The sequence below is a fragment of the Oncorhynchus mykiss genome, chromosome 9 (genome assembly GCF_057628025.1).
Source record: "Oncorhynchus mykiss isolate SJ-2025 chromosome 9, ASM5762802v1, whole genome shotgun sequence".
In the NCBI taxonomy this organism is placed as follows: domain Eukaryota; kingdom Metazoa; phylum Chordata; class Actinopteri; order Salmoniformes; family Salmonidae; genus Oncorhynchus; species Oncorhynchus mykiss.
In genome coordinates this window covers 51,901,187-51,922,752 of record NC_143030.1, presented here as the reverse complement: position 1 = coordinate 51,922,752, position 21,566 = coordinate 51,901,187, and the positions used below count along the sequence as shown (strand labels likewise).

At 45.0% G+C, this 21,566-nt stretch overlaps 1 protein-coding gene across 2 annotated transcripts; it reads left to right on the top strand.

Annotated features, from left to right (window-relative positions):
• The first annotated feature begins 3,196 nt into the window (after positions 1-3,196).
• LOC110532231 (uncharacterized) lies at positions 3,197-21,275 on the top strand. Of its 2 annotated transcripts, none has more exons than XM_021615947.3 (4): positions 3,197-3,776; positions 17,697-18,146; positions 18,492-18,600; positions 19,848-21,275. In XM_021615947.3, exons 1-4 carry the CDS (start codon positions 3,710-3,712, stop codon positions 19,852-19,854), a joined length of 633 nt encoding a protein of 210 aa, XP_021471622.2. In that variant the 5' UTR covers positions 3,197-3,709; the 3' UTR covers positions 19,855-21,275. The 2 variants fall into 2 exon arrangements, with proteins under 2 accessions (XP_021471622.2, XP_090041871.1); XM_090185745.1 differs by having other exon boundaries at positions 3,207-3,776; positions 19,171-21,275.
• The last annotated feature ends 291 nt before the right edge of the window (positions 21,276-21,566 follow it).

Sequence of the window (21,566 nt, the reverse complement as noted above, 5' to 3'; positions counted from 1 at the left end):
TCCTAGCCGAACCCCCACTGGTCTCAGGTTCCGGGGTAGTAGCCGTGGGGCTATAGCGGCGTGACAGCGCATCCAGCTTGATATTCTTGGATCCTGGCCGGTATAAGAGGGAGAAGTTGAACCAGGTGAACAGTAGGGCCCGCCTAGCTTGCCTGGAATTGAGGCACTTGGTGTTACGGAGATATTCCAGGTTCCAGGGCAGACTGCTGGGACAGAACAGCTCCCACTCCGACATCCAAAGCATCGGCCTCCACCACGAACTGGCTGGATGGTTCAGGATGAACCAAGACGAGAGCAGTGGTGAAGTGGTGTTTGAGATCCAGAAATGCCCAGTCAGCAGCTGGGGACCACGTGAACGGAACCTTGGGAGAGGTGAGTGCAAACGGGGGAAGCCAGGGTGCTGTAGCCCTGGATAAAGCGGCGATAAAAGTTGGAGAATCCCAGGAAACGTTGCAGCTGTTCTCTGGAGCTAGGCTTGGGCCAATCCACCACCGCTCTCACCTTCCCAGCATCAGATGGTACATTCCCTGCAGCAATTAATTAATTGAGAAAGGGGATGATGGAGCTGAGAGGTAGCGGTTCTTCACCGTGATATCGTTCAGACCCAGGTAGTCGATGCACGGGCGCAGGATTTTGTCCTTCTCAACAAAGAAGAATCCTGTGCCGGCAGGGGAGACGGAAGGATGGATGGATGAACCCAGCAGCTAGAGAGTCCTCAATGTAGGTCTCATAGCATTGGTCTCCGGACCCGACAGAGAGTACAGTCGTCCCCGGGGCGGAGTGGTGCCAGGGAGAAGGTCAATCCCGCAGTCATATGGTCGGTGCGGCGGCAACAAAGTGGCCCGGGCCATACTGAACACCTCCCGGAGGTCCTGGTACTCGCGGGAATGGCGGAGAGGTCCGGGGCAACTTCCGAGCCCCCAGGAAGACGCCCCGGAGCAGGCTGCGCTGACTTCAGGCATTGGGTGGAACAAGCTCCAGCCCATGATTTGCACCGGCAGAGCAGTCAATGAGGGGATTTTCCTGGCTAATAGCAAAACCATGGGAACCTGAGGAGACTTAATGAGCAGGAACTGGATCATCTCGTTGTGGTTCCCTGACACACGTAGGTTGATAGGGCTGGTATTGTGGGTGACCTTTCCTATAGAGTGACCGTCCAGTGCTCTAACGACCATGGGAATGGAGAGGGACTGAGTGGGGATATCCAGCTCAGAAGCCACATCCATGAAGCTCTCATCGGCCCCAGAATCGATGAGTACCCGGAGAGATTTCGACTGGTTCTCCCACAGCAACATGGCATGAAAAGGGATGCGAGTAATGGGAGAGGAAAAGTTATCCGTATGGCCCACCAGAGTACTCGCTCCTACCGGTGAGCCTGGTCTTTTAGTGGACAGGTGGAGAAGAAATGGCCAGTTGTCCCGCACTACAGGCAGCTCTTAGTGAGAATGCCTGTATAGCCGTTCAGCTGGAGACAGCCTCGGCAGTCTTCGGAGGCTCTCGGGGAAACTCCGGTAACCTCGGGTTCTCTCGGCAACAGAGCCATTGGAGACTTCCGGGATACCTCGGAGGCGAGGTGGAATCTCCTCTCCTTCCTTCGATCTGAATGGTCAAAGCGATGAGCGAGTCGAGATCCGTTAGTAGTTCCCAGGCTGCAAGCTCGTCCTTTACTTCCTCCGATACTCCATGTAGGAACATGTCGAACAGCACTTCCAGGTTCCAAGCACTCTCAGTTGCCAACGTGGGGGAATCCACCGCGTAGTCTACCACATTACCAGAGTCTTGACGTAGCTGGAGCAGATTGCGAGCAGCCTCTCTCCCGGACAACGGAGAATCAAACACCTTCCGAACCTCCCCCACAAACTCCTCCAGAGTGAAGCAGATGGCGGATTGTTTTGTGGCCCAGGCGAGTGCACTGCCGGACATCAGCTTTATGATGTACACTATCAGTGTTATGATGTACACCTACCACCATTGTGGTAGGCTGCCTAACGGATACCCCACAGATTTTCTCCAGCAATGTGTTAAATGCTCAGTGATGGTGTTCGGCCAAGTTCTGGAACCCTTCCATGAGCCCACGAAGCAACTCCTCAGGCCTTCCAATGAGGGCGTGGCGGCACTGGTCCATGTCTGCTGGGTCAGTTTAAGGCCAGAAAATAAGAATTTATTCTTAACTGACTTGCCTAGTTAAAGGTAAAAAAATTAATAATAATTCAATTATGTCTTGGTGAGCAACTAGTGTATATTTGGCCTTGTGTTTTGGGTTATTGTCCTGATGAAAGGTGAATTTGTCTGGAAAGCAGACTGAACCAGGTTTTCCTCTGTCTTGCCAATGACAAGCATACCCATAACATGATGCACCACCAACAAAAAAACACAGTGATGTGTTATTTTGGATTTGCCCCCCAAAAAAAATTTTTGTTGCAGTTTTACTTTCATGCCTTTCTGCAAATAGGAAGCATGCTTTGGAATATTTGTATTCTGCACAGGCTTCTTTCCGTTCACTGTCAATTAGGTTAGTATTGTGGAGTAACTACAATGTTATTGATCCAGACATTAAACTCTGTAACTGTTTTAAAGTCACCATTGGTTAAATCGGTTTCCTTCCTCTCCGGCAACTGAGTTAGGAAGGATGCCTGTATCTCTGTAGTGACTGGGTGTATTGATACACCATGCAAAGTAATGAATGACTTCACCATGGGATATTCAATGCCTATTCAATTTTGACCCATCTACCAATTCTTTGCGAAGCATTGGAAAACCTCCCTGGTCTTTGTGGTTGAATCTGTGTTTGAAATTCACTGCTCGACTGAGGGACCTTACAATTATCTGTATGTGTGGTGTGCAGAGATTAGGTAGTCATTCAAAAATCACACTATTATTGCACACAGAGGCAATGCAACTTTATTCCTGAACTTATTTAGGCTTGCCATAACAAATGGGTTGAATACTTATTGACTCAAGGTATTTATTTGATTCATTTGTAAAAGTTTAGTCAAAACTGAGGAATGAAATTGTTTTTCTGTTGTGCTGCATTTTTATTTATTTTGTGTGGAAAGTGTCCACACAAAATGTCCACAGAAAGTGTCTGTTTTTGAGGGTATATTTGCATGCAACTAATTGTGTATGTTTTTGTGGTGTCTACCTTGTGTGTATAAATATATTGGTGTATTTATTAATATATTTTTGTGTGTGCTGCTGGTATTGCAGGGCAGTCAGTAGCTGACTGGACTGTTCAAGTAGGGAGGCAGCACCGGGGCAGAGACCACCTTACACTGCCCAGCCCCCCGCTCACCATCACACCCCCTCGAAAGTACCAGCACCCGTCCTCCACTCCCGACACACTCACACTCTCTCTTTCCCTTGCCCTGTGCCTGTCTCTCTCCATTCTACCAAGTAGCCGGCCAGATCCTTTCTCTCTCTCTCGCTCTCTCTCTCCTGCCCTGTCGACATCCATCAAGTGTTCCACGCCTTTCTCCCTCAGCCTCCAAAGCCGTGCTGTCTGCCGTTACTGCTGCTGACCGTCCGTGTCTCTATCTACAACAAGTTCCCTGGGACATTTTTGGAAACTTTTTCCTCAAGACATTTCTTTTTTTGCTATCTCCCTGGAGACGCCAGTGCATGTGGTGCTGTGTGTGAAAGGGTCTAGTGTTGCTCTTTGCCCTGGGGGTCTCTGTACACCATTAACCAGAGGAGAAGACTACTTGACATCATGATCAAAGTTCAGCTGCTGCTTCTGCTGGCCCTGGTCGGCCACCTCTGTGCCGTCGCACACGCAAGTAAGTCAACAACCAGGGCTCGAGCCCTCATGGCACACTGTCTTTTCTGTCTGGCCACTCTGCCTGATTTTCACACTCCCACACCACACATCTCTTATCATACTCACACACCCTTTGTCTGTTTGGCTTGTATCCTGCCGCGTCGTGAATTTGAATCTTGAGGCTGCTCTTAGTTCTTTGTCCTTAGTTCTAAAGTTTCTCTCTCAAGGAAAAGTGAAAACACCTTTTTGGTTTGATTGATGTTTATTTTGTTTTTCACAGTAGTTATTTTTTCATTTGAAATGTGTACAGCTGTGGTATTGGCCTCTTGTAATTCTCCTCTAAATATAAGTTGTGCGTTTCATTTAGCAGTGAATTGCTTTGGATCATCCTGAATGGAAAAAGAAGAGCCTTGGCCGAGGGTGTTAATGTAATAAAGAGGGGCGACTGGGTGGATAGTCTGTGTCGATTCTAACAGTTCCCTCTCTCTCCCTCCCCCCACACTCCTTCCCCAAGCCTCGGTGAGGAGGAAAGTTGGATTCGGAGACCCAAGGGGGAATGTGATGTAATGGTGCGAGGTCTTGTGCCTCGTGCTCATGATTTCTTGGCCGCCGGCAGGGAGAAAAAGGAATATCCTTTGGAAGGCTACCAAACAGTGCTCGGGTCTGACCAAATATACACACTGTACACTTTAATCCGAAAGCTTTACCCTATCTTTACCCTACCCTTTTCCCTATCTTTCTCTTTCCCTCTCCCACTCTCCCTTGCAAGTCCTAGGTAGGAAATCATTTCCCCATGGGGAGGGAAAGAGGGAGAAAAGTGAGCAGAGACAGAGTACAGAAGGACTAGTTTGTGTGTGGGTATTAATAGAAAGTAGCTCTATATTTAAGACTGTCATATGGATGTGACTGGGAGAGAGAACACCCGGCTACGTGAGGGCTTAACAGTGAGGGCTTAACAGTGAGGGCTGCTGCCTGCTGCCCCACCTCTACCGCATGTTGTTAGACTGCCATGGCCCACCGCCCCCTCCACATTTACCCATCTTTGGCAGGGTATCAAGCTTTACCAGCCCCCCTCAACCCCCACTCCGGCCGCCCCCTCCTCTCCTACTGTTCCCCCTACTCCCGGTTGATGAGTCTAGGGCCGGGCCAGGGCACAGTTGAAGGGGGTTTATTTTTAAACGGCAACCTTTACCGACCAGACGCAGCCCTTTTCACGAAGGCCTGAAGAGCGTCAACTCTTAAAGCTGCTCCTCTCTGCTCCACGCCCTGATAATAAAAATAAAAATAACATGAATCAAATAAGTAGAAAAACCTGCACATGCTCCGAAATGAGCCTGTTAATTATTTTTACCCAGTTGACTACCTATGCATTCCTCTCCCAAGCCCCTCCTGGCTCAAAATGAGCTTTGTCTGAGCCGCTCTCCTTTAAAAGACTCACTCCAGCACATCTGGCTACAGACCCGGGTCAGTGCCATCTGTCCATGCCTGCTTGTAAAGTGATTCAAGTGTGCCCTCACACACCACATACAGAGCAATCGGAAAGTATTCAGACCCCTTGACTGTTTAACTGTTTTGTAACGTTACAGCCTTATTCTAAAATCGCTTAAATACATTTTTATCTTCATCAATCTACACTCAATACCCCATCATGACAAAGCGAAAACAGGTTTTTAGACATTTTTGCACATATATTAAAAAAATAAAACCATAAATACCTTATTTACGTAAGTATTCAGACCCTTTGCTATGAGACTCAAACTTGAGCTCAGGTGCATCCTGTTTCCATTGATCATCCTTGAGATGTTTCTACAACTTGATAGTCCACCTGTGGTAAATTCAATTGATTGGACATGATTTCGAAAGGCACATGCTTGTCTATATAAGGTCCCACAGTTGACAGTGCATGTCAGAGTAAAAACTAAGCCATGTGGTCGAATGAATAGTGTGTAGAGCTCCGAGACAGGATTGAGTCGAGGCACAGATCTGGGGAAGCGTACCATAACATTTCTGCAGCATTGACTCTTCCTAGAGCTGGCCACCTTGCCAAATTGAGCAATCGGAGAAGAAGGGCCCTGGTCAGGGAGGTGACCAAGAAGCCGATGGTCACTCTGACAGAGCTCCAGAGTTCCTCTGTGGAAATGGGAGATCCTTCTAGAAGGACAACCATCTCTGGTGCACTCTTTTACTATTTCTTCACTACATTCTTAAAGAAATAATGTACCTTTTACTCACTACTTTTTCTTTGACACCCAAGAGAATACTTGGTCATCTCTATTGCCTCTGATCTGGCGGACTCACTAAAAACAAATTGTTTGTAAATGATGTCTGAGTGTTGGAGTGTGCCCCTGGCTGTCAATACATTTTAAAAACAAGAAAATGGTTCCGTCTGCTTTGCTTAATATAAGGAATTTGAAATTATTTGTACTTTTACTTTTGATACTTAAGTATATTTAGAACCAAATACTTTTAGACTTTTACTCAAAAAGTATTTTACTGGGTGACTTTTGCTTGAGTAATTTTCTAGTAAGGTATCTATACTTTTACTCAAGTATGGCAATTGGGTACTTTTTCCACCACTGCCTTTGTGGTAGAATGGCCAGACGGAAGCCACTCCTCGGTAAAAGGCACATGACGGCCCACTTGGAGTTTGCCAAGAGGCACCTAATGAACTGACTATGAGAAAGAAGATTCTCTGGTCTGATGAAACCAAGATTGAACTCCTTGGCCTGAATGCCAGGCGTCACATCTGGAGGGAACCTGGAACCATACCTACGGAGAAGCATGATGGTGGCAGCTTCATGCTGTGGGGATGTTTTTCAGCGACAGGGACTGGGAGACTAGTCAGGATCGAGGGAAAGAGCAAAGTACGGAGAGATCCTTGATGAAATACTGCTCCAGAACACTCAGGACCTCAGACTGGGGCCAAGGTTCACCTTCCAATAGGACAACAACCCTAAGCACACAGCCAAGACAGTGCAGGAGTGGCTTCGGGCCAAGTCTTAGAATGTCCTTGAGTGGCCCAGCCAGAGCCCGGTCTTGAACTCAATCAAACATCTCTGGAGAGACCTGAAAGTAGCTGTGCAGTGACGCTCCCTATCCAACCTGACAGCGCTTGAGAGGATCTGCAGTGAACAATGGGAGAAACAGTTGTGTCAAGCTTGTAAAATCAAATCAAATTTTATTGGTCACATACACATGGTTAGTAGATGTTAATGCAAGTGTAGCGAAATGCTTGTGCTTCTAGTTCTGACAGTGCAGTAATATCTAACAAGTAATCTAACAAATTCACAATGACTAGCTTATACACACAAATGTAAAGGGATGAATAAGAATATGTACATATAAATATATGGATGAGTGATGACCGTGCGGCATAGGCAAGATACAGTAGATGGTATAGAATACAGTATATACCTATGAGATGAGTAATGTAGGATATGTAGACATTATTAAAGTGTCGTTATTTAAAGTGACTAGTGATACCTTTTATTAAATCTATTTATTGAATGTATTAAAGTGGCCAGAGATTTGAGTCAGTATGTTGACAGCAGCCACTCTGTTCGTGATGGTTGTTTAACAGTCTGATGGCCTTGAGATAGAAGCTGTTTTTTAGTCTCTCGGTTCCAGTTTCGATGAACCTGTACTGACCTCGCCTTTTGGAAGATAGCGGGGTGAACAGGCAGTGGCTCGGGTGGTGGTTGTCCTTGATGATCTTTTTGGCCTTCCTGTGACACCGGGTGCTGTAGGAGTCCTGGAGGGCAGGTAGTTTGTCCCCGGTGATGCGTTGTGCAGACCGCACTACCCTCTGGAGAGCCTTGTGGTTGTGGGCGGAGCAGTTACTGTACCAGGCGGTGATACAGCCCGACAGGATGCTCTCGATTGTGCATCTGTAAAATTGTGTTTTAGGTGAAAAGCCTAAGTTCTTCAGCCTCCTGAGTTTGAAGAGGCGCTGTTGTGCCTTCTTCACCATGCTGTCTGTGTGGGTGGACCGTTTCAGTTTGCCCGTGATGTGTACGCCAAGGAACTTAAAACTTTATACCCTTTCCACTACTGTCCCATCGATGTGGATGGGGGGATGCTCCCTCTGCTGTTTCTTGAAGTCCACGATCATCTCCTTTGTTTTGTTGATGTTGAGTGAGAGGTTATTTTCCTGACACCTCCGAGGGCCCTCACCACCTCCCTGTAGGCCGTCTCGTTGTTGTTGGTAATCAAACCTATCACTGTAGTGTCATATGCAAATTTGATGATTTCGTGGGTGAACAGGGAGTACAGGAGAGGGCTGAGAACACACCCTTATGGGGCCCCAGTGTTGAGGGTCAGCGGGGTGGAGATGTTGTTTCCAACCTTCACCACCTGGGGCGGCCTGGACCCAGTTGCACAGGGCAGGATTAAGACCCAGGGCCAGGTAGGGTGGAGGTGATATGATCCTTGACTAGTCTCTCAAAGCACATCATGATGACAGAAGTGAGTGCTACGGTGCGATAGTCATTTAGTTCAGTTACCTTAGCTTTCTTGGAGACAGGAACAATGGTGGCCATCTTGAAGCATGTGGGAACAGCAGACTGGCATAGGGATTGATTGAATATGTCCGTAAACACACCAGCCAGCTGGTCTGCGCATGCTCAGTGGACACGGCTAGGGATGCTGTCTGGCCCGGCAGCCCTGCGAGGGTTAACACGTTTAAATATTTTTCTCACGCTGGCCACGGAGAAGGAGAGCCCACAGGCTTTGTCAGTGGCACGGTATTGTCCTCAAAGCGAGCAAAGAAGTTGTTTAATTTGTCTGGGAGCATGACGTCAATGTCCGGGACAGGGCTAGTTTTCTTTTTGTAATCCGTGATTGACTGTAGACCCTGCTACATGCTAAGGTTTGAGCCGTTGAATTGTGACCCTAATTTGTCTCTATACTCACACTTTGCTTGTTTGATTGCCTTGCGGAGGGAATAGCTACACTGTTTGTATTCGGTCATGTTTCCAGTCGCCTTGCCATGATTAAAAGCGGTGGTTCGCGCTTTCAGTTTTTTGCAAATGCTGCCATCAATCCACCGTTTCTGGTTAGGGAAGGTTTTAATAGTCACAGTGGGTACACCATCACCGATGCACTTGCTAATAAATTGTCTCACTGAGTCTTCATATACATCAATGTTATTGTCTGCGGCTACCCAGAACATATCCCAGTCCACGTGATCGAAGCAATCTTGAAGCGTGGAATCCGATTGATCAGACCAGCATTGGATAGATCTGAGCACAGGCGTTTCCTGTTTTAGTTTCTGTCTATAGGCTGGGAGCAACAAAATGGAGTCATGGTCAGATTTGCCGAAGGGAAGGTAGGTGAGGGCTTTAGAGTAGCAATGGTCCAGAATGCTACCAGCTTGTGTCGCGCATTCAATATGCTGATTTTAGGAAGCCTTGTACTCAGATTAACTTGGTTAAAATCCCCAGCTACAATAAATACAGCCTTAGGATATATGGTTTCCAGTTTAAATAGAAGTCCTTTCAGGGCCGTCGTGGTTTCTGCTTGGGGGGGATATACACGGCTGTGACTATAATCGAACAGAATTCTCTTGGTAGATAATGCGGTCGGCATTTGATTGTAAGGAATTCTAGGTCAGGTGAACAAAAGGACTTGAGTTACTGTATGTTGTTATGATTACACCATGAATCGTTAATCATAAGGCACACACCCCCGCCCATCTTCTCACCAGAGAGATGTTTGTTTCTGTCACTGCGATGTGCGAAGAAACCGGGTGGCTGTACCGACTCTGACAACATATCCCGAGTGAGCCATGTTTCCATGAAACAGAGAATGTTATAATCGCTGATGTCTCTCTGGAATGCAACTCGTAACCTAATTTCGTTCACCTTGTTGTCTAGAGATTAGACATTGGCGAGTAATATTCTCAGAAGCGGTGGATGGTGTGCTCGCCTTCTAAGTCTGACCAGTAGGCCGCTCCGTCTGCCTCCCCTGCAACGACCGCATTGTTTTGGGTTGGCCTCTGGGATAAGATTCCATGTCCAGGGTGGAGGTCTGAACAAAGGAACTGCTTCAGGAAAGTCGTATTCCTGGTCGTAATGTTGGTAAGTTGACGTCGCTTTTATATCCAATAGTTCTTCCCGGCTGCATATAATAACACTTGAGATTTTCTGGGCTAACAATGTAAGAAATAATACATAAAAAAAACAAATTACTGCATAGTTTCCTAAGGACCTGAAGCGAGGCGACCATCTCTGTCAGCGCCATCATGCGTCATACCCAAGTAAACCCGAGGATGTAATCGCGGCCAAAGGTACTTCAACAAAGTACTGAGTAAAGGGTCTGAATACTTATGTAAATGTGATATTTCAGTTTTTTATTTGTAATAAATGTGCAAAAAATGTCTTAACTTGTTTTTACTTTGTCATTATGGGGGCATTGTTTGTCGATTGATGAGGGAAAAAACAACAATTTAATACATTTTAGAATAAGGCTGTAATGTAACAAAATGTGGAAAAAGTCAAGTGGTCTGAATATTTTCCGAATGCACTGTATGAGACGTGTGCTGTAAAATCAACTCAGGAAAGCATCTCTTACGTCACCAGCATGCCTTTTTTTAAGCTATCAAAAGTTTCAAGTTTGAAGATGTAGGCTTGCCTGTTTTATGCCAAATCTGTGTGGAGAGAAAATACAGATCTGTCTGAGTTTGAGTCAGCCAAGGTGGGGGCTATTTTAGCTTGTGAACGCAGTAGCCCCAGACAGAGGTGTAGTTTGGTGTGGCAGGCACTGACAGAGGGTAATTCAGTCCAGCCATTAGGCCAAGGGGGCACCTCCACAACATAGCCAAACCAAGGGCTTGTGTGTCTTCACTGTCAGCATGAACATGAATGTCTCACTCATCTTACACCTACACCACACACAGTGAAGAGAAGAAAGAAAAAAACACATGACTGCATAGAAACCTATAAAACAGTGAACTGATGGTATCATTTGATGGCTTTCTGGACTTTAACTTGATATATTTATTGTGGCTCCTTTTAAGCCATCTCAATTCATATTGCTGTATTTATTATATGCAACTTTTCAGGGAAGTTAGGAACCAATATCCACAGGCAGTTAGGAAAGCAAAGACTAGCTTTTTCAAACAGAAATGTGTGCATCCTGTAGCACAAACTCCCCAAAGTTCTAGGACACTGTAAAGTCAATGGAGAATAAGAGCACCTCCTCCCAGCTGACCACTGCACTGAGGCTAGGAAACACTGTCACCACCGATAATCTATGATAATCGAGAATTTCAATAAGCATTTTTCAACGGCTGGCCATGCTTTCCACCTGGCTACCCCAACCCCGGTTGGGGCTCTGCACAGCTCTGCACCTCCCCACAGCAACTTGCCCAAGCCTCCCCCATTTCTCCTTCACCTAAATCCAGATATCTGATGTTCTTAAAGAGCTGCAAAATCTGGACCCCTACAAATCAGCTGGGCTAGACAATATGGACCCTCTCTTTCTAAAATTATCCGCCGCAATTGTTGCAACCCCTATTACTAGCCTGTTCAACCTCTATTTCGTATCGTCTGAGATTCCCATAGATTGGAAGGCTTCTTCGGTCATCCCCCTCCTCAAAGGGGGAGATGTTACAGACCTACAGTGCCTTGCGAAAGTATTCGGCCCCCTTGAACTTTGCGACCTTTTGCCACATTTCAGGCTTCAAACATAAAGATATAAAACTGTATTTTTTTTGTGAAGAATCAACAACAAGTGGGACACAATCATGAAGTGGAACGACATTTATTGGATATTTCAAACTTTTTTAACAAATCAAAAACTGAAAAATTGGGCGTGCAAAATTATTCAGCCCCCTTAAGTTAATACTTTGTAGCGCCACCTTTTGCTGCGATTACAGCTGTAAGTCGCTTGGGGTATGTCTCTATCAGTTTTGCACATCGAGAGACTGACATTTTTTCCCATTCCTCCTTGCAAAACAGCTCGAGCTCAGTGAGGTTGGATGGAGAGCATTTGTGAACAGCAGTTTTCAGTTCTTTCCACAGATTCTCAATTGGATTCAGGTCTGGACTTTGACTTGGCCATTCTAACACCTGGATATGTTTATTTTTGAACCATTCCATTGTAGATTTTGCTTTATGTTTTGGATCATTGTCTTGTTGGAAGACAAATCTCTGTCCCAGTCTCAGGTCTTTTGCAGACTCCATCAGGTTTTCTTCCAGAATGGTCCTGTATTTGGCTCCATCCATCTTCCCATCAATTTTAACCATCTTCCCTGTCCCTGCTGAAGAAAAGCAGGCCCAAACCATGATGCTGCCACCACCATGTTTGACAGTGGGGATGGTGTGTTCAGCTGTGTTGCTTTTACGCCAAACATAACGTTTTGCATTGTTGCCAAAAAGTTCCATTTTGGTTTCATCTGACCAGAGCACCTTCTTCCACATGTTTGGTGTGTCTCCCAGGTGGCTTGTGGCAAACTTTAAACAACACTTTTTATGGATATCTTTAAGAAATGGCTTTCTTCTTGCCACTCTTCCATAAAGGCCAGATTTGTGAAATATACGACTGATTGTTGTCCTATGGACAGAGTCTCCCACCTCAGCTGTAGATCTCTGCAGTTCATCCAGAGTGATCATGGGCCTCTTGGCTGCATCTCTGATCAGTCTTCTCCTTGTATGAGCTGAAAGTTTAGAGGGACGGCCCGGTCTTGGTAGATTTGCAGTGGTCTGATACTCCTTCCATTTCAACATTATCGCTTGCACAGTGCTCCTTGGGATGTTTAAAGCTTGGGAAATATTTTTGTATCCAAATCCGGCTTTAAACTTCTTCACAACAGTATCTCGGACCTGCCTGGTGTGTTCCTTGTTCTTCATGATGCTCTCTGCGCTTTTAACGAACCTCTGAGACTATCACAGTGCAGGTGCATTTATACGGAGACTTGATTACACACAGGTGGATTGTATTTATCATCATTAGTCATTTAGGTCAACATTGGATCATTCAGAGATCCTCACTGAACTTCTGGAGAGAGTTTGCTGCACTGAAAGTAAAGGGGCTGAATAATTTTGCACGCCCAATTTTTCAGTTTTTGATTTGTTAAAAAAGTTTGAAATATCCAATAAATGTCGTTCCACTTCATGATTGTGTCCCACTTGTTGTTGATTCTTCACAAAAAAATACAGTTTTATATCTTTATGTTTGAAGCCTGAAATGTGGCAAAAGGTCGCAAAGTTCAAGGGGGCCGAATACTTTCGCAAGGCACTGTATATCTATCCTACCCTGCCTTCCAAGGTCTTCGAAAGCCAAGTTAACAAACAGATTACCTTCTCCGCTGTGCAATCTGGTTTCCGAGCTGGTCACGGGTGCACCGCAGCCACGCTCAAGGTCCTAAACCATATCATAACCACCATCGATAAAAGACAATACTGTGCAGCCGTATTCATCGAGCTGGCCAAGGCTTTTGACTCTTATCGGCAGATTCAACAGCCTTGGTTTCTCCAATGACTGCCTCACCTGGTTCACCAACTACTTCTCAGACAGAGATCAGTGTGTCAAATCTGAGGGCCTGTTGTCCGGACCTCTGGCTGTCTCTATGGGGGTGCCACAGGGTTCAATTCTCGGGCCGACTCTTTTCTCTGTATACATCAATGATGTCGTTCTTGCTGCTGGTGATTCTCTGATCCACCTCTACGCAGACGACACCATTCTGTATACTTCTGGACACTGTGTTAACAAACCTCCAGACCAGCTTCAATGCCATACAACTCTCCAACTGCTCTTAATTAAATGCAAGTAAAACTAAATGCATGCTCTTCAACCGATTGCTGCCCGCCCGTCTAGCATCACTACTCTGGACGGTTCTGACTTAGAATATGTGGACAACTACAAATACCTAGGTGTCTGGTTAGACTGTAAACTCTCGTTCCAGACTCACATTAAGCATCTCCAATCCAAAATTAAATCTAGAATCGGCTTCCTATTTCGCAACAAAGCATCCTTAACTAATGCTGACAAATATACCCTCCTAAAACTGACTATCTACCGATCCTTGACTTCGGCGATGTCATTTATAAAATAGCCTCCAACACTCTACTCAGCAAATTGGAGGCCGTCTATCACAGTGCCATCCGTTTTGTCACCAAAGCCCATATACTACCCACCACTGCGACCTGTATGCTTTCATTGGCTGGCCCTTGCTTCATATTCGTCGCCAAACCCACTAGCTCCAGGTCATCTATAAGTCTTAGCTAGGTAAAGCCCTGTCTTATCTTTTCTGCTTCTTTGCACCCCGGTATCACTACTTGCACATTCAACTTCTGCACATCTATCACTCCAGTGTTTAATTGCTTAATTGTAATTATTTCTCCACTATGGCCTATGTATTGCCTTACCTCCCTAATCTTACTTCATTTGCACACACTATGTATAGACTTTTTTATTGTGTTATTGACTTTACGTTTGTTTATTCCATGTGTAACTCTGTTGTTTGTGTCGTACTGCTTTGCTTTATCTTGGCCAGGTCGCAGTTGAAAATGAGAATTTGTTCTCAACTGGCCTACCTGGTTAAATGAATAAAAAAATAAAGAATCCCTATTAGCTGCTGCCAAGAGGAGGGAGAAAAGGGGGGTTAACTTAATGTGCTGTTAAAGTTGAATTAATAATAGATTCATGAGTTTCACTGGATTTATCGCTATATTTGTTTTGGTGACTCAATATTTTGCAGCAGTCAGCTTGAGATATATTGGTGATATTTAGCCTATATATTTTTTAAGTTCACAGGATATACGGCTTGATAGAAGTCGTGTGCCATCGGCGGCCTCAGCTGTGTTGTCCAGAAGAGGACTAGTCTATTTTTTAAATTGACATTAGGTTGAGTTGTCAACTAACACGAATTCAACGTGAAATCAACAAAAAATGTCACCATGTCATTGGATTGAGATTAATAGTTGGCTGAAAAAAATACAAAATCTCCTTATGTTGATGACTTTTTGCAAATCCAATAAGTTTTCCACGATTCAGCGTCATCACCTTGATTTTTAACGTTTTAAATTATGTGGAAACAACGTTGATTCAACTAGTTTTTTTGCCCAGTGGGATATCTCTACTCGAGGAAAAAAACATGGCCTGTATGTGGACACTATTGCGTCTAAGATAACAGCCCGTGGGAATATTCCACTCTGGCTATCAGACCTCTCCTGCTCAACTCAAAGTGCAACTCATACGGTTAGCATGGGAGGCCAGCGCTTCTGCTTAGGCCATACCGTGATGAGATGGGATGGGAGGATACCTCCCCAGCTAAGGAACAACATTCTTTGGCTCCGGGACCACAGCAGACACACTCCCTCATACATCTGCAGACCTGTCTACAGATAGCTTAGCACAGGCCTATCTCCCCCCTAAACGTACACACACGCATGCAACACACATGCATGCAACACACACACACACACACACACACACACACACACACACACACACGGGGGGGGGGGGGACCCTCAGTGGCAGCTGATGGTGATGGATCTGTCCTGCTATCTCTCCCTCTCTCACAATGTATATTTTTCTCTCTCCCCCTCTCTGTTGTTCTCCCTCATGATGCCATTACTGTCCGACAGGCAGGATCCCGACCCAATACGGGCCCCACCGCTTCTCCCGGCCCTTTGCTGTATTCTGTCACTCTCTCACTTTTCACTCTCGCCTGTTTGCCTGTTTGCCAGCCTTTTATGGTCCCCCTCCTCCCCAAGGATCTTGTTTGAGAGAAATTTTAAAGCAGGGTCATCGAGACAGACTTTTACTGCACAGAGGTGATTTAGGGAGCTGATGATACACACACACACTGAAACTCAAGCATACACACACTCGCACACCAGTTGAGGCTGGTGGGAGGAGCTATAGGAGGACGGGCTCATTGTAATGGCTGGAATAGAATAGGTGGAACAGCGTCAGACATTTGGTTTTCATGTGTTTGATAGCATTCCATGAATTCCATTCCAGCCATTACAATGAGCCCGTCCTCCTATAGCTCCCCCCACCAGCCTCCTCTGTCACAACCACATCTGCTCTGAGGTCAGGCTATAATGGGACATTAAACCTGAGACAGACTGTGGAACTAGGCCCCTGTTCATGGAGCAGGATGAGTGAGAGAGTGAATAAATGAAAGTGGCTGCCGCTGGGCTCTATATCGTTCCGGCTTCAATCAACCCTTTATCACCGCTCTTGCGCCCTCTCCACCTCGCCCCGCTCTACTCTTGCAGAGCTAACGTTACAGCATTCCCAAAATCTTTATCAGGAGCATCTTAATTCATGGGTTGGGGGCATGGCAGGGAGAAGATGGGGAGAAGAGAGAGAGAGAGAGAGAGAGAGCGAGAAGCATAGTGGTAAGGAGGGAGGGAGAGAGAAGGAGACAGGGCAACAATCCTGTTCTCTTACTCACTAGCACAGCTGTATTAGCCAGCACAGTTGGAAGGAAATAGTACTTAGAGCTTATTATGAGCAGCGGACATAATGGCACTTTATCATCAGACTTTCCAAACAAACAGCAAAGTCATTGGAGAACAAGCATTTTATTTCATTATAACAATCAAGCAAGTTCTATTTAAACTTGCTTGTTGCTAATGAGAATTTGAGCAAATAGGTGACTAAGAATAATGGGGCAGTTGTGGGACAACGAGAGAGAGAGTTATTTTTAACCTCGTAAAGCATTCTCTGTTGTGAAGGGTTCTGAAGAATCACTGTGAAACGGCATAGAAATGATGTTAGGTTCTAAGTTAAGACAGATCTGAGCTCAGAGAAGTTTCATATTGCAGATTTGAAAGGGGCAAAGAGTACTCTCAGGGAAAAGGAGAGACTGCAGCAGAACACGTTGCAAGTTTGCAAGTTTACCATAATTTCAGTCCTCCACTAAAATGGACTTCTACTTAATAATTTCGAAGCTGCGCTGTCCAAGCAAAGTTGTGGTCTGGAAGGGAACAGGCACAGATAGGACTTGATTTGTAGAGCGCTACAGTAAGGTCTCACTCAGCTTCTACTTTGCGGTCCAACCCTTTGAACAAAGAGGCTATTCTTATTACAAGTGGGTTCATACAATTATAGGATAGATTATAGTACATTTCACTACAAGCATTGACGTTTCACTGAGCTCAGCTCAAAGAGCTTCCTTTCCAACTGTTATTGCCATCCAAAAATGGCCAGATGAGAGGATTTTTATTTAGGTTGAGATCGTGCAGATCTTTGGTCTCTCTGGTAACATCACAAACAACTCATTCCAACACATTTGAGTAATTTGGATCCCGTTTTCTCAAGCAATGCGCAACAACTGTTAAGCATCTACTGTAGTTGTGTTGTTTTATACTGAATTGTCCATTGTTTCTTACCCCTCTTGGTGTTTTAATGGTATGCCCTCATCTGCTGACTTCCTGCCGTCCCTATCTAGGGCCTGTTAAGGTGGAGACTCCATTTTACAGCAAATGAGGCAGAGGGTGGGGCATGCGAGTGCGCAAACACAGCCCAAGACAGGATGGAGAGGGGTGGGTGGGACTGGGGAGGAGGGAGGGAGGAAGGACCAATGTTTGTTCAGTCATGGGATGTGGCAGCCATGTTCTCACTGCTACTGATGAGTCAAGCCTTAGGCTGGGAGAGAAAATTACTGGGAACATAATGTCAAGGAAGAATGTTAATATTCACGTAGTTTTTCTCTCAAATTATTTCACCATGCCCTTACAATGAGGTACTTTCCAACCGTCATTCTCTCTTTCCAGCTACTACATTTCAAAACTATTGTGAAATGACAGAGAAACCAAATGGTGAATAGGACTCCATGAGCTGCTGTTTAGGATATTAACATCACACAAAAAAATAAATGATCATGTACAGTATGTCATCAACAAATGTAGCCTCTCTCTTCAGCGTGTGTGAATATTGTTTATTTGCTTCTACCAGTCTCTGACCTCTCTTTGCTTCTCGTCAGGCACACTGGTGACACCAGTAGAGCTGGTGACAGATTCCCCTGCTGTTCCCGAGGCCACCGAGGCCCTCAAAGAGGAAGATCCCGTAGTCACGCATGCCCCTTCAGTTGAACCCGAAGCTGCGGTCGAGGATGTCGTAACGGACACCCCTGCCGCCGAGGATGTCGTAACGGACACCCCTGCCGCCGAGGATGTCGTAACGGACACCCCTGCCGCCGAGGATGTCGTAACGGACACCCCTGCCGGAGAAGAAACCGCCGCTACTGAGGCTGCTGCCACGGAGGTCGCTCCTGTGGAGACCGAAGCCCCTGCCCCCACCACTGAAGATGCCAAGCAGGAAGCGGCCACAACTAACCCCCCTGCCATCCACACCGAGGCCCCGGCGGCGCCCGAAGCCGAGGCCACGACAGCTGCAGAGGCTAAGGAGGTGGTGGAGGTGGAGGAACCAGAGGGTAAGTACTGAGGATCTCAGGACAGGAGATATCTGTAAATAGATAGATATAGAGAGACCATGAAACTGAGGAAACCCTCCCAATGCTACAGTCTGTCTGCTCCCATATAGCGGTATCAAATAGAGGCCAATGATATGTAGAGCACAAGACACCATGAGATTGCTTTGCCCGATTCTCCCTTAATTTTAATTATTTCCTTTCAGTTGATTTTGTCTTTGTTCTGTCTTTCCCTCTTTACATCTATCTTTTCCTTCTCTCGGTTTCCTTCCTGTTCTTTCACCAAACGTGTTGTTGTGTCCCTATTGAGGTCACTCTGGTGGAGTAACCTTTGTGTTCCTTCCACAGAGGGTATGGGCTCTGGACAAGTGGTTGGTATTGGGATTGGTGCATTGGTGGCAGTGATCGTTGTCATCGCCGTGGTGATCGCCGTGGTGAGGAGAATGGGCAAATACTCGTAAGTACCTCCAAGGGATACTCATATGGAACTAGATTGGGTGCAGGCATGCACGTGCACACATACACAGTGTGCATGTCCTGTTTGCCTTGTCATGATCTCATTAGAGGACTAAGAATGCTGTAGAAGCATGAAGCTACCATAAAACCATGCACAATACTCTTACATTTCCACAACTTACGCATGCAGATACAGTACATAAGAATGGTATCCTGAGTTCATCTGACTCTGGGGATGTAGATAAAGGGCCAAACTATCCCTTTAAGCCACAATGGTGAAATTGGTGTACGGGTTGTTACGAAGAATGTGTTTTAATAGATAATACACAACCTGCATCACTTTTCAACCATAACTGGTCCTCTGAACATAATATATTTGAATCATCGATTCAAATAGAAGTGTCTGAATTTCTTGGAAAATGAAGTTGTGTTAATTAACTTTTTAAATGGGAACAAGAAGCATGTTCCAACAGACAGCTGCTGTACTCTCTACAACACCCCTTCCTCTGAGAATGCTGTCATGTCTGGGGATGTGCTTGCCTGCTAACAGGGAGCGTTTTCTATGCCATAGGGCGGCTGCTGCTGCTGCTGCTGCTGCTGCTAAGAAAAGGGCTGCCAAAAGAAGGAGCATCTTGGTTTCTATCATTTTCTCTTTGATTGTTTCCCAGTTAACCATCTTAACCCCCTGACTCTCCATGGTTCAAGGCTGTCCTCTTGAGTGTTCTATCTCGATAACTAATTCAAAGATATTTGTTGTTGTCGTTGGTCCATTTTGAAACGCTTTGTATGAATTGACTAGATTTGGAATTTAATACATTTTACTTTCACAAATTCCATGGATTTCAAGTCTGTTTCTCCTTATGTAAAACCATACAAAACAAGCTATATCCTGATCCCAGGCCCAAAATGTCTGTACAGTGTCCATAACCAAGATAACACCCAGTATATTGAGGTGTGTGAATTAATTAAATTACATGAATCCATGTTTTTATTTCCTCATTTTGGGGTCAATAGAGACTCCTTATATTTATGAATGATGACATTTCATTAAAAACGACAGTATCTACTAAAAGTAATGTTCTGTATGTGCTGTGTTATCTTTAAAATCATAAATCAAGTATTTTTTATTATTTTATTTTCCAAACCATCTTCAATCATCGACTGACATTTTTATGAGGCATAACCAGATATTTGTGTGTGTTGGCCTATTTGTCTTACTCTCTTTCTCCTTCTCGCTTCATCCCCCAGCCCCTGAGGAGAAAGGCTGCAAGACAGGAAGTCCCCAAAAAGTTCTGGCAATTCTGATCTATGTAACTTCCTGTCATTAAACAAGCATTCTACCAGCACTCTAACTTAACCAGGATCTTGGACTGTTGACAAAAGGAGGAGAAGGTGTGTGGGGGAGGATGTTTGCCCACTTCTCCTCTTCTCACTCCCAAGACGGAGCCATTGACATCAACGGTCCTGTACAACCACACAGCAAACCCCCATACCAACAACCAAACTGAAGAAAAGGTTGCCCACAGGATGTCAAAGTGAATTTCAGGGTCTTTCATTTGGATTTGTAAAAATAAGTAAGGGATTATCTCACTTGTGGTAGAAAACGCTCTCTCTTATGCAAGGGTGTGTACATTAACACAGATGTGCATCAGAGTTGGTGAAGAGGACCTATACAAGAAAAAATGGGAATATGGAAAAAAGGAGATGGGAGAGAATGTTGTGAATTCCACGGGGTGTATATACCATGCAAAGGGACTATAGTTATTACTTTATCATATGTTGCAGTTGCTCACTATAGCATTCAGTATATGGAACATTGCAAAGCAGCCAAAGGCTATTGTGGCCAATGGACCTAACTGAAAATCCCTCTGAAAAACCAACCACATTAGTATTTTGTCATCTTAACACCTAGCCAATGAGTCCCTCACTACAGAAATGTTCCAACAACTATATGAAGCACTGTATGCAGAAGTTGTTTCGACATTGTGCTCATGTCCTGAGGGTTAGCGAGGGGCCAATGAAAAGACGGCTCATTTGCAAGTGCAACGTGACATTCTGCCAGCTTTAACACTGACATAAAAACCTAGTACATATCTGTGAAATTTAGCAGAAGGGTTTGTGCCACTGTCTCTGGTATTCCATGGATAGTTTGGAGATGTTACTATTGAAGTACATTCATGTGAATTGACTGTACTTTAACTGCCACCCATTCCAATAGGACAGTTTTGACGACTTCAGGTTTCACCAAAAAATGTGTTCCATGTACAGGTAGTGGTTATTAGCCCCCATTCTGCTAGCATTGTCTTTTATCATGTATCCACCGTACTTCTGCTTACTTTAGTTGGGATAGAGTATACCAAGCAAAAATACACACATTTTCTTCATAACCGTTAGTAGTCATTAACGGGTGTAAAAATCGTTCAGTCTCAGCTTAGCTCCGCTTGCATTAAGAACTCAGTTAATAAGTGCACTGAATGAGGGATGATAATTGTTTAATGAATCCGCTTTAGACACTGCAATCGTTTGCGACAACATTTATGTTCCGCTTTTGCTCCATGTTATCAACTCTAGGTCTTTCATTTTACTGTCTGATTTCTTCAAGTCCTTTTATTTAATTGCAGTGTGTTTGTTCATACTGTTTCAATAAAAAAAAAGTGAAAACACTCCACAAATATACACTGGCTTACGACAGTTTTTTTTTTTTTAAGTATGCGTTGGTATAATTTAAATGTTGTATTGTCTTCGTTGCTCCTTTGTTTCTTAGCTGTTGCTTATCAAATTTGTTTCCATGACACTTTCTATCAGGTAAAACAATTCACAAGTAACTCTCCCTAGAATGTCGAACACCAAATAAGTAGTGGTGAAAGAGCAAGGAATGAATTAGCTCATGACACTGCGATTTTTACCTCAAACTGTTTCCCATATACTTTAGTGTAAAAGTAGCACACACCACTACCCAGCTTGCAG

Excerpts from the sequence above, each read along its gene's own strand:
- LOC110532231 (XM_090185745.1), top strand. The coding sequence starts at position 3,710 with ATGATCAAAGTTCAGCTGCTGCTTCTGCTGGCCCTGGTCGGCCACCTC. Across the intron at positions 18,147-18,491 it reads GGAGGTGGAGGAACCAGAGG|AGGGTATGGGCTCTGGACAA; the intron begins GTAAGTACTGAG and ends TTCCTTCCACAG. Across the intron at positions 18,601-19,170 it reads AGGAGAATGGGCAAATACTC|GGCGGCTGCTGCTGCTGCTG; the intron begins GTAAGTACCTCC and ends TCTATGCCATAG.